Here is a 13,404-nt window from a genome sequence, read left to right as displayed (position 1 = left end):
TGCAGTGGCGCCATCTCGGCTCACTGCAAGCTCCACCTTCTGGATTCACGCCATTCTCCTGCCTCAGCCTCCCGAGTAGCTGGGACTACAGGTGCCTGCCACCATACCCGGCTAATTTTTTGTATTTTGTTTAGTAGAGACGGAGTTTCACCGTGTTAGCCAGGATGGTCTAGATCTCCTGACCTTGTGATCTGCCCACCTCGGCCTCCCATATTGCTGGGATTACAGGCGTGAGCCACTGCGCCTCGCCAATATCAACCAATTTTCTATGCCATTTCCACCCTGACTTAAGAAAGTAAGAAGTGTTCAATAACAGATAAATGATAGTGATGCTTAATAACAGATTTAAGTTCAGTAGAAAGACAAAATTCTATCCACCTTTGTAAAGCAGATTTAAAATTTGAGGTCTGCAATCTATTATTACAACCACATAAAAAATAATCCCTCCCTCACTGCATATTTCAGAATTCATACAAAGCATCTCCAAATGAGCACAATAATGACAAAAACAATTTAAATGCCTATTCTAAAAACTGTTGGCTTCAGATTAAAACCAAAATGTTAAATTTTGAGGAACTGTAAAATGTAAAGAGCCACTCAATGCCATACATAGTAAGTTAATTATACCGTACCTGGTTTTTCTTTATTCACTATAACAAAGACAGAATCCTCAGCTTGGGCAAGAGTAAAGAGGGCATGAAGTTTACATCCAACTATGAAAGTCTGAAAGATAAAGAGCACCATAGTGTTTACTGTCTGTTCCCTCCAGTGGAACATAAGATCCATCAAGGCAGGGATTTTTATGTATTTTGCTCATTGCTGTATTCCCAACATAAGGAGAGTACCTGGCCTACAGAAGACAACTAATACATATTTGTTAAATACTCTTTTGAGTTTCCTACATATAGATCTGAAATGGTATTGTATTGAATGTATCATAATTTTAACTGACATCAAGGTCATATTTAACTTTTTTCCTACCATAAACAACGCTATAAGGACTTTGTGTACAGGCCATTATTCCGAGGTGAGACTGCTGTAGCAAAACGTGTTTATTGATTTTCAGTTTTAACTCTCATTGGGTAAAAAAGTGCCTGTTTCTCCATACTTTACCTATCACTAGATTTTTTTTCAATCTACAATTTGGCTAAATTTATGAGGGGAAATATTGTGTCATTTGTTTTAATTTACATTTCTTTATTAATGAGTTTAAGCATCTCTTCATATTTATTGGCTATTTGTATTTCTTTTCTGTGAATTTACATATTCCTACTTTATGCCAATTTCTTCTACCAGGCTATTAGTTTTTCCTTATTGGTTTTTGGGAAGATTTTTGTATATTTGGAATAATATCTTTTGTAAATATCTTCTTCCAGCTTTAACTTGTCTTTTATAAGTGGAAAATTTTTATATAGTCAAATTAATTTTTTTGATGTTATTTTGTAACTTGTTTAGGAAGTCTATTTAAATATTTGGCCTTATAGAAAGAAACAGTACATCTACCATTAAATTACATTGCCTTTTTTTATTCACATAAGGAAAAGTAAAGATCAATCCACATACCTTTATTAAGATGCCATCTATATAGTCCCACAGTTTAATTGTGCCATCAAGGGAACAAGAATACAGCTAAAAGGGTAAAACAATACAAAATTGATTAAAAAAAAAAGAAATTCATCAAGATATCAAATGAATAATTAAATGTTGATCAGGGGCATCTTCTATTCATTAATTCACTGTTAACCTTAAAGAGGTAGAGTCATTCATTTATACTGCTTCTGCGAAACAATCTTTTCACAGCTTTCTGCAAGAAGCAGATCCATCCATTTCAAGTTTTAACTAAAAGAGAGAGGAAAAAAGCCAACTTTCTGTCTTGAAGAGGGAGATGGTAAGGTTTTGAATGAGATATGAAAAGCACCTAGGTGCAGTGGCTGCCACCTGTAATCTCAGCACTTTGGGAGGCCCAGGTGGGTGCATCACTTGAGGCCAGGAGTTCGAGATCAGCCTGGCCAACATGACGAAACCCCTACAAAAATTAGCCAGGTGTGGTGGCACATCCCTGCAATCCTAGCTACTTGGGAGGCTGAGGTTGCAGTGAGCTGAGATCAATCACATCGCTGTACTCCAGCCTGGGAGACAGAGTGAGACTCTCCAAAAAAAAAAAACCAAAACCAAACAAAACAAAACCAAACAAAAACACCCACACAAGAGCTTGTTGCTCTTCCTGCCAGAACTCAGTTTACTCAGTTTTATTAGCCAAACTCCTTTCACCTTATATGAGCATTAAGGGACTGCTTCTCAAGTGACTGAAGAATATTCTGCTTAAAAAAATTTCTTCCAATCCATCAAGGACCAATACTTTCATAAAATACAATAGAAATTATAATATGCTTGGATGCTGAGGCAATGTCAAAGTGTTTTGTGACACTCACATTCTGTACTCTTATACAGAATGGTAACTAATGGTTTAGGACACTGGTCTGTGGACCATACTTTGGTAGCACCAGAAGACCTTACTAACACATAGGCTTATTTTTGTTCCAGTGTACTTAGTTTTATTCATACTAAGTTTCCGCTAGATTTTGTTGTCGTTGTCATAGGAAAATACTTTGCTTATAATGTTTACAAAGAATTTTAATATTTTTAAAGAAAGTGGCAATTTTAGGATTTCTGCAAATAGAGACATGGACTCAGAGAAGAGGAATGTAAAAATGTTGGAGTAAAACCATATTATCTATCCAAGTCAAAAAATTATACAAACTAGGAAATTTATATCACAATTACTGCATATGAGAATCATAAATATGGACTAGTAAAATGTAACAAGTCAAACATATAATTACTGTCAAAACAATGGTTAATACACAAATACTGTGACTCCTAAGTCCAGAACTGCTGCCCCTGCACTTCAACCAAATCTACTGATAAAACTGCCCTTCTCTAATTTTACTCACTTTCAGTCATCCGAAACAAAGCTTTTATGAATTGTGTATACGTTTTTTTGGCTATAAAACTTAGTATATGGACTTCACAAATTTCAATTTTAACAAAATAATAGTTTTGCTATTAAAAACATTCAAATACTACACACAGCGATAAACTTTTGTCAAACCCTCAGAGGACGGCAAGCATAAAATATGTACTTGGATCCCGCAGAAAAGTTACTTAACTTTGATTTTTAGGAGTAGCTCATTTAATTTTGGAAAGAAAAGATCGGTGCTACTTTATTTCCTTTGGAATAAAAGTGAATGGCAATGCAAATCCATCCTTAATCAATAACTTCCAATTTGGCTGTGACTAATCCAGGAAAATGGAATTGGATTAAAAATAAGAGCAAGAACAAAATATTGTTGAGATAAAATTTTAGTAGATTTGCCGAAACTTAAGAACAGAATTAACATGACCATTTCATTACTCTTAAATACTGAGAAAGGGCTGCTTTGTGGGGGACGTGTGAAAATCTGGACTAAATTAAATTCCCAAATTTGTCTTGAAACTAACTAGTTGACCCACTCACCAAACAAATTTTCTTATCTAGACACTGGTCTTAAGGCTAGGCAATATCTAGAGTAAGCCAGAGCCTTACTTCTAAAGGAACATATCTACCAAATCAATACCTCCTGGCCAACATTTTTCAAAATGTGTTCCAGAAACCAAATGGTTCACAAGACAAGTAAGTTTGAGAAACACCAAATACTACATACCTCTTTTGGATATTCCCAATGCATGTAAGGGAACCTAAAAAGATTACAATCAACAAATACATTTAACTGTGCCTAGCCCTGAATTTCAGAAACTCATACAGCCAAGAATATCCTTCTCAAGTAATACCTCTTAGCATTCTGTGGAACAAATGGTTCACAGAATACGCTATAGGCAATGTAATTTAGCAAGTGGAAAATACCCTACAACTGAAAATAAGCAAATATTTTACTTATAACCTGGAAAGTTTCTCAGTCAAATTTTTCTGTCAAGAACAAAGCCAATCTTAAAGTATTCAGCTATAAACTGTTTGACACCTGTAGATGGTTGTTGGGGTTAAGCTGGATTCCAGTCACCAGATTTCTGTGTCCATGCAGTATGTGTACACACTCTTCTGTAACTGTGCTGTAAACTTTAACAAAGTCTCCAGAGACACAGAAGATATACCTGGAAAAAACAGAAAGAAAAGTAAGTTTTACATACTATATTAGCCTGTTTTCACACTGCTGAAAAAGACATTTTTCATCGTTTCAGTGGTCTTGAACTCCTGGCCTCAAGTGATACACCTGCCTGGGCCTCCCAAAATGCTGAGATTACAGGTGGGAGCCTAGCGCCTAGGTGCTTTACATATCTCATTCAAAACCTTACCATCTCCCTCTTCAAATTTATAAAGGAAAGAAATTTAATGGACTCACAGTTCCACGTGGCTGGGGAGGCTTCACAATCATGGTGGAAGGCAAAAGGCATGTCTTACATGGTGGCAGGCAAAAACAACTTGTGCAGGAGAGCTCCCCTTTATAAATCCATCAGCTCTCGTGAGACTTATCCACTACCACAAGAACAGTATAGGGGAAACTGCCCCCATGATTCAGTTATCTCCAATTGGGTCCCTCCCACATGTGGAAATTATGGGAGCTACAATTCAAAATGAGATTTGGGTGGGGACACAGCCAAACCATATCACATACTCAATAGGTAGTAGGATCTTTCTATTGTCCATGATAAAAATGCAACAGACATTTCTTTTGGTATAGTTTAAGAATTGTATACTCAAATTTGTGTGCCTTTTGTCTATGGGGACATCTATGAGCAATCAGTTCATTAACTCAGAAGAGATTATTAACTCAGAAAAGATTAATGATGCCAATATCATATCTCTTCCCTGTTTGTAGACAGAGGCTATAAATGGAATTATCCTGCAAAAACAGCCAGCTTAACCAAGTTGCCTGCTCATTAAATGGATGCAGACACTGTACTAGTCACTATCAACTATTACTCTTCAATAGTACTGCCAACAGCAGTGTTTTTCCATGTCCCCAACATCTCCATGGTTCACTGGCAACACCAGCTTACAAATGGTAAGTCAAAGGTTCTGCTCCAGTTGGTGAGGTCTGGGCCTTTTGTACAGAAAAATACAAAGACTTTATTCCATTTTTGTTTCTTGTTGCTGAAATGCTAGCTTTGCTTTGTCTTTCTGGATTTGTGGATTTCTTCCATGTAGCAGCAGCTACTAAATTACTAAAAGTGGTTAAGCTACTTGGGGCACTGTTTGACTACTTTCACGATATTATCACATAACAAGGCGCAGAAATATAAATCTTCTTGTATCTTCCAAGTAAGAAGTATTTGCTCTGTGTCTATTATAGTCATAGCAGTACTCTCTTATTTATGGTTTCACTTTCCCTGGTTTTAATTACCTACAGTCAAGATCAATCTGAAAATATTCAATGGAAAATTCCAGAAACAATTCATAAGTTTAAAATTGTATGCCATTCTCAGTAGTGAATTCCCTTGTCTCACCTGAGACATGAATCATTCCTTTTTCCAGCATTCTCTGCTGTAGACACACCTGCCCGTTAGTCACGTACAAACTGTCTAGGTTATCCTATCCACTATTGCTGTAGTGAAGTACTTATGTTCAAGTAACCCTTATTTTACTTAATCATGGCCCCAAAGTATAAGGGTAGTGATGCTGACATATTGTTATAATTGTTCTATTTTATTAGTTATTGATGTTAATCTCTATACCTAATTTATAACTTAAACTTTATCATAGGTATGTATGTATAGGAAAACATTTACTATATAGAGTGTCTGGTATTACCTGTGGTTCTAGGCATCCACTGAGGGTCCTGGAACATATCCTCTGTGGACAAGGGAGAGCTACTGTATTACAACACACTAAATTTGTTGCAAACTGGGACCACTACTATCCTATTTTATTAGTTCAAGACACTTGATTTTCACATGTTCATCTCTTTGAAATTAGAATGCATCTTATAATCAATGGACTCTTGTAAGTGCTGTCAGCCAGGAGGCATGGTTGTATGAAATGGTATAAGATCAAGAATGTATAAGCAACAAAGCATTTGCGATATATAACCTGCCCTTTGGCTGGAGCCTCTTCTCCATTCCCATGAGTACTTCAGTTCAGAAGCTTAACATCTCCAGCCTGGGCCACTTTTCAGGGCTTCCTACAGTCTCCAGGTACAGTCCTTCAATGCAGCTTTCACAGTCACACCAGACTAATTTTGCAAATCTGACCATATTACTTCCTCAGATAAAGTTAAAATCCTTCAATGTTTTCCCTCTGACTTTAGGAAATGATCCAAATTCTTAAGGCTTTGGTAGTCTCATCCCAGTCTAACTTGAACTACTTTTTCACTTAACACTGTGCTCTATTAAAATAGTTCATAACTCCAACAATTTCCCCCATCCCCCAGACACACCCTATCAATATGAAGAGGTCCTTTAGATATGGCTTCCTTGAGACAGTGGTGGGTAGGGGGCTACTGTTGGCCAAGAAAACTTTCCCTAATTGATTCTGATAAGCTTCCTCAGAAAAAAGGAATATCCTCTCTTCTTGTTTCTCAGCATAGAACAATGGCTTCAATTACTTAAACGCAACCCTTCAAAGTCAACTTTCTCTCCACGGTTTTGCACTCTCTGCTATCTACATAGAACACGTTTTCTAATTACTTCTTTTTTATTTCCTAAGAGTAAGCTTATTTTTTAACTTTTGATTTTGAAATAATTTCAGATTTACAGAAGAATTACAGAGTTCCCGCATACGCTTCACCTAGCTTCCACAAATGTTAGCACTTTACATAAGCACAGCATGTTAGTCAAAACTAAGATATTAACAGTGGTACATGACTATTGACTACATAATTTATTTGGAGCTCTTCACTTTTTCCATTAATGTCTTTTTTATGTTCCTAGACCCCAATCCAGCATCCCACATTAGTTGTCATATCTTCTCAGAACCTTCCAATCAGTGACAGTTTTTCAGTCTTTCCCATTTCTCAGAACTCTTGACTACTGCTTTAAGATTCAGCTCAGAATTTTCTCCCGGAAGCCCTTCCTCATCTTCTCATTCTAGATCAGCACCCGTCCTAATGTGCTTCTACACAACGGTGGGCTTAGCTCCATCACAGAACTTACCACAAGGCATTAAGACTGTCTGTGTACTATGTTTCTCCTCTACCAGACTGTGAGTCTTTGAGGTGAGACACTGTGTTTTCACTTATTAGAAACAATAATAAGTCAAACACAAATGGATTCGAATGTCAGCTTTATTATGTATTAGCTGAATGATGTTGGAGAATTTACTTAACCTCTTTAAACTTCACATCTCCACTTACAGTTAGCCACTGTAAAATGCAAATAACACGTTCTCATAGAGTTTAAGTGAAACATTGCATGCAAATACAAGCTTAGCATACACAGTAAGCACTCACTCAATAGGGATAATACCTTAACCTTGTAGACTGGAAGGTGTGTAATGCACCCACCACAACACCTGTCACATAGGATTCATCTTTGTTGAGAAACTGAAGAAGTAAGAAATTAGGGATGTTTCAAGTCGGAACCAAGATTTAAACTAGACTCTGAAGGATGTATGATTTAAGGGGTGGGAAGAAAAAATAGCAACATAAGCAAAAGCAAGGAAATGGTATGATTATATACAAGACACAGATAATGTACTTATCTGACAAGCAAAGTGTCTATAATGGGTAGTATCAGGAAACAGTTGGATAGGAAGAGTTGAGCTATATCAGAGAAGGGATTGAAAGCCACATAGAGGAGCTATGGTTAAGGAGGCAACCAAAAACTGTTAAAAAGTTCAGAGCAAGACTAGGAATAAGAGTTAGAGTAATAATGTTATAACAGTAACAACTTAGGAAAACTGTTACAGCAGCAATACTCAGAATGATCTGTAAGGGAAAAATACTGAGTTTGGGACATTAGCTTGTGGGCAATTTAGGAAAGTGAAAGGCAAGGATGACTCATTGTTTCAGTTTTCTCTACCCTAACAACCCCAGTGCAATAATTCACAGCGCCATATAACTGTGGGATGCCACAGAATGGGATGCAAACAGAACTGGACTGAGAGTCAGTAATATCTAGTATGGGAACACCAGGAACTTACATGTACACCCACATGCCCCTCAGAACAACCTACTCAAGTACCTAGAACAGAGTTTTTGTTCTAGTTTCAAGAGGAAGCCGCCAAAATTCCACAAGTCTGTCTTTTTATGATTTTGGCTTTCTTGATAAGCACCTTGAGGTAAAATACAAAATTATTCCTCTTTGTATAAGGCAGCCAATCCCTTGTGGTACCTTGTAGATAATATTCAAACCTTTGCTGAGTTCACTAAAATCCTGTCATTTGTTAGATAAATGGTTTTAATTATTAGCTTATATATAGATGACAGAAAAAAAATCTCTAAATCTTGACCAAGTTCTCCAAACTTCAGTCCTGAATTTCTACCTACTACTAGCTATATCCACCTGGTTGTTTTACAGGTACCTTAGAGTTAATAACCCCGAACTGAACTCTATCTCCCCATTGACATTGACTGTGAAATCACTCTAAAACCCTGTCTCTTTTCTCCATGTTCAATATTACCTTAGTTTGGGCAAAAGTGATTTCTTGCTTGGATGCCTGCACTGGTCTTCTAACCCCTGGTCTCTATTCTTCCAGAGTCTTTTCCTGCCATCTCTTATACCCTATGCTGCAATTACACTGACTTTACATAGAAGGCTCAATCCCCCCAGTTTTCAAGGCCCCCAGATTTCAAGCTTGTTTGCCTGGCATTCCATCCCCCAGTATTACTGGTGAGGCAAACTCTTGCCATTGCTGCAAGAACCACTACTGAAGGTAAAACTGACTATGTAACTCCCTCTTCTATGCCATCACTGTACTTTGTGTACATCAGCCTACCCAGCTCTCATTTCTCCACTCACCAACATGTACCATAGAGTTTTACAGTTTTCAGGTTAACATTATTGAAGAAACACAATCAAATTACAACTGATTACTGCCGTCCCCTTAAAGAATTAAAAAACCATTCTCTTTGGTCCAAACAACAACCAACAACTGGCTGCATGTGTCCTTTCCAACCTCATTTCCCACTACCTCCCTTAATATATACCATTCTTACTAGCTAACTGTACCAGCCTGTTCAACAGAAATCACTTCTGTCTTTCTTGCTTACACTGTCCTCCCCACCTGAAATGTCTTCTGTCCATCTTCCCCACTTAAAATATCATCTAGGCCTAGCACAAATGTCATTTGCTCAGCAATCTTCTCCGTCCTTCTTAGTTTGGGAAGTAATCTCTTCTTATGAGCTCCTTCCTACAGGACCACAGTAAGAAAAATCTGTTACTGAGTATTCCTTTTCCTCACTAGACTGTAAGCTCCTCGAAGGCAAGATCAAATTAAAATTATCTTAGTTTTTGTCACTGCAGCATGTTATACATAATATATAGTTGACAAGTACTTAAAAAATGAATTGTTGGGCTTAGCAAATCAAACACACAATGGACCTCATTATAATGAATAAGATATAGGAACAGTACTGGTTACATGGATATGAGTCCGAAGTGTCACAGTGTGACAGCCTCTTAAAGCCTGTTTCTTCCTTTGATTCATAAGATCAATGTCAACAAAGCCAAAGGACTCATTTTTTTTTTTTGGCTTCTAAGGCAATTTATGAAAGCTCTTTCAGTCATGCTTGCATTACCTTCAACAACTATCTGTCGTACACTCATATGCAGAATATTGTGGGGGTGGGCCGGGCACAGTTGCTCACTGTAATCGCCGCACTTTGGGAGGTTCAGGTGGGCAGATCACTTGAGGCCAGGAGTTCCAGGGCAGCCTGGCCAACACGGCGAAACCCTCTCTCTACTAAAAATACAAAAATTAGCGGGCGTGGTGGCCCGCGCTTATAATATTTGCTACTCAGGAGGCCGAGGCACCAGAATTGCTTGAACCAGGGAGGCGGAGGTTGCAATGAGCCTAGATCGAGCCACTGCACTCCAGCCTGGGTGACAGAGTGAGACTCTGCATCAAAAAAAAAAAAAAAAAAAAAAAAGAATATTGTGGAGGCTACAAACTTTCATAAAATACTATCTCTACTCTTCTAAGGCAGAAAGGGTTTTTTGATTTTATTAAGTGCCACTCTACCTAAAGTTATTTGAAAACCTGACAATACAGTAATAATGATTACAGCTACATACATTGAGCCATTATGTGCCGGGCATTGTTGTCTGTAGTTTTAACATATTGAGGCATTTAATCCTCCCAATAACCACGTGAGATGAACTAAATATTATCCCCCTTTACAGATGATGGCAACTGAGGCAAAGATTAAGAAACTTACAAAGGTTTCATAACGTAAGAAGTGGATTTTGAAGCCAGGGAGTGGTTTGGCTTCCAGCTACACTGAGAAAAGAGACCAAGTCTTAGCGTATTTTTATCTCATAAAGAATCTAACATCTGTTTTCATGTAAAGTTCCGAAAAGACTGCACTATGCTTCATGCACTATGCTTCAGGAGTGAGGAGTGGGTAGAAAAAGCGGAATAGTTTTAGGTTTTAGTCACTCCAAAACATGATTCTGTACGAAAGAGTAGGTACTGCAAATGTAGTGGCATACACATCCACCCCTGGACCATTTTCCAGCCGCCGGAACACCTTCCAGATCCTCGACACGGAGACCGGCTCCAGGGCCTTTCAATCTACCTGCAGGTAAACTGTCCAGGAATCGGGGGACGCACCCCAACCTGCAGTGGTAACGGGACCTCCCAGGTACCCTGGGGATCCCCCACAGGCGCGTGCTCTACCCAAAGCCGATATCCGCCAGGCGGGCGAGTCCGAACGCGACTGACAATTCCTTCTCCCCGACCCTCGAGAAACTCACGCCCCGCCCCTCAGCCGACAAAGCGCGGTGCCCCTCATACTTAGAATCTGCAGAGAACACAGCTCTCCTAAAGTTCAACTCGCTGCCGCCACAACGAACCACGCGGATGTTCTCCTCTTCCACCATCTTTGCGCAGTCGCAGAATGGCCAATCTCTGGTCCCGCCCTGAACTTCCTACGTTGAGCCGGGTAATACGGCTGTTCCCAGCCCACAGAACCCACCCCCGGGCCCTTCTAGGCCTGAGACTCGGTGGTAGGACTCGGCTTCCGTGCAGGCATCTTTTGTGTGGGCAATGTCAAACTAAGACACTTGTAAGAAAAGGTGAAAGCAAAACAGAGACTTAGAGACAATCAGTTTTTATTATATACCTATACACAATTATTTAATACAGACATATTTCTCTCAGGCCTTGTCAACCTGACTCTATGGCTTTTTCCGCCAGAAGGGAAAGGCGGCGTACAGTGTACCACGTGACCTCCAGTCGTCCCACCGGAGGCGTCGCTTTCTAGTGTCTGTGGTGTCGGCGCTGCAGGATGACGCGAGCCTCTCGCGTCCCTGGTTTTCTCGGTCGCAGCGTTGAGTTATTGGGTGGAAAGGTAGCTTTCTCTTCCTTGTACAGCTTTTTGTTCCTCTCATTAGCCGTTCTTCTGTTCTTGTGAACATCGCTTAGGTTACTACAGAATCTCCACAGTCCTAGGGCCTAGCTTTCTTCCTTTGGAAATCTGGCTCCTACTCCGGGATTCTGGTGCATCTTCCGCAGCGTTCAGTGTAGCTGCTCGGGCTAATCTGACATTCGGCCAGTCCCGCCAGGTTTCAGGGCGCTGGTCTCTGGTTTCCTGAGTTTTACCTTTTCCCATTAGTGGATAGAGTCTGTGGGTTAGGAACCCCTAAAATCCGAACATGTTTATTTTTGCCAGTTTATCTCCAGTTTTCCTTTGTAAACTTACACGTATCATATTCTTGGACCCTGTATATTATGTTGCCTATTTTGATTTCGCTTCTTGATTTGTGGATTTACCACAGAATTACCAAGGTCTCAAGTATAGTCACATGTCACATAAGGATCTTTCAGTCAATGCATATAACATGGTGATTCCGTAAGATTATAATACTGTTTTTACTGTACCTTTTATGTGTTTAAATACACAAATACTATTCTGTTACAATTGCCTGCAATATTGAGTACAGTAACATGTTGTTCAGATTTGTAGCCTAGGAGCAATCACCTATAACGTACAGCCTAGGTGTGTAGTAGGCTGTACCATCTAGGTTTGTGTAGAAGGCTCACAAACCTTCCATCTATGATATTCACACAATGATGAAATCACCTAAAATGCATTTCTTAGAACATATCCCCATCATTAAGCCACACATGATTATACCTATAAGTTTATTTATTGTGGAGAAATACAATATTCACAAAGGTCAAGACATATCCTGGGACAGCACCACTGTAAAAATCAGGGATAAATTTACTTTTTACTGAGGAGTCTAGCTTATTAAAGTGCTCAAAACTTTATTATTTGGGGAGCCAGAGCTAGAAAGGGAGATATTTAATAATTTTGGTTCATCTCAAGCTGTAACCAGCTTTCTCTTTCATGACTGTGATACCCTTTGTCACAGTGGATGGAGCGTAAAATATCACTTTTGATTCTGCAGCCTTAACCTCTTTTTGTTTAGTCTCTTGATGTATGCACAATATATCTTTTAAAGACTTTGTTGGGTACTTTGTAACCTGATACAGGCTTTTCCTTAGGGCCTGAGCCAAGAAACAAAATAAATATTTTCAGTCAAATTAGTGTGACTTTAGTTGTATGTTACTGTATGGTAACTTTAGATTTTTCAGAAAAGAATCAGAAATCCTGATATGGACAAAAACTATCTGGATTGATAAACGTATAGGAGGATTGTTTTACACAGGGTTTTAATTTACTGAAGTGCCCAGAAAGATAAGTCATTTGTATTTTGATTTCTTTTTACATAATTTTTAAGGAACCAATCCCACCTACAGCTGTTTAATTAATAGTGCGTTGTCTTTATCATGTAACAAGAAGGCTGAGGTAGGCAGAATAGGGCTAGTGCAGTGGATCATTCATGCCACCAGGGACCTGTGCTTTCTCTACTTTGTTCTTTGCGTTATTGTCCTTAACCATATTGGTTTTGTCCTTATGCTCACAGTTTATGTTCCTTTCAGTTAGAAGAAATAAGGGAATAGCAAGAAAGAGCATAGCCTATATACAGAAGGAAAAGGATTTTCCAGAAACACTTATTTGGCATCTTCCATCCAGGAAATATTTTCTAAGCGCCTAGTATATGCCAGACATTCTTTCAGGCTCTGGGAATACTGGAGTGAGAAAAATAGTTAACAAAATCTGTATGTTACTGGACCTTACCTTATCATGGGAAGAAACAAAAACTTATTATACTTTTGATGTATTTATGTGCCAAGGGGAAACTCAAAGTAGAAAAGAAAGTGATTATAAGGGTTTGATCACA

The 13,404-nt window shown here is 38.8% G+C and overlaps 1 protein-coding gene across 1 annotated transcript in view; it reads right to left on the bottom strand.

Moving 5' to 3' along the window:
• WDR75 (WD repeat domain 75) overlaps positions 1-11,141 on the bottom strand; it is a 34,153-nt gene extending 23,012 nt beyond the window's left edge. The window contains exons 1-4 of the mRNA XM_004032947.3: positions 10,949-11,141; positions 4,020-4,149; positions 1,564-1,629; positions 633-723 (exon numbers count right to left, since the gene is read on the bottom strand). Coding sequence (XP_004032995.1) covers positions 633-723; positions 1,564-1,629; positions 4,020-4,149; positions 10,949-11,034 — 373 coding nt within the window. The 5' untranslated portion in view covers positions 11,035-11,141. The remainder of the gene's footprint in view (positions 1-632; positions 724-1,563; positions 1,630-4,019; positions 4,150-10,948) is intronic.
• Between the last annotated feature and the right edge of the window lie 2,263 nt (positions 11,142-13,404).

The sequence above is a fragment of the Gorilla gorilla genome, chromosome 11 (assembly GCF_029281585.2).
Source record: "Gorilla gorilla gorilla isolate KB3781 chromosome 11, NHGRI_mGorGor1-v2.1_pri, whole genome shotgun sequence".
NCBI classification, from domain to species: domain Eukaryota; kingdom Metazoa; phylum Chordata; class Mammalia; order Primates; family Hominidae; genus Gorilla; species Gorilla gorilla.
This window is presented reverse-complemented; position numbering and strand designations above follow the sequence as displayed.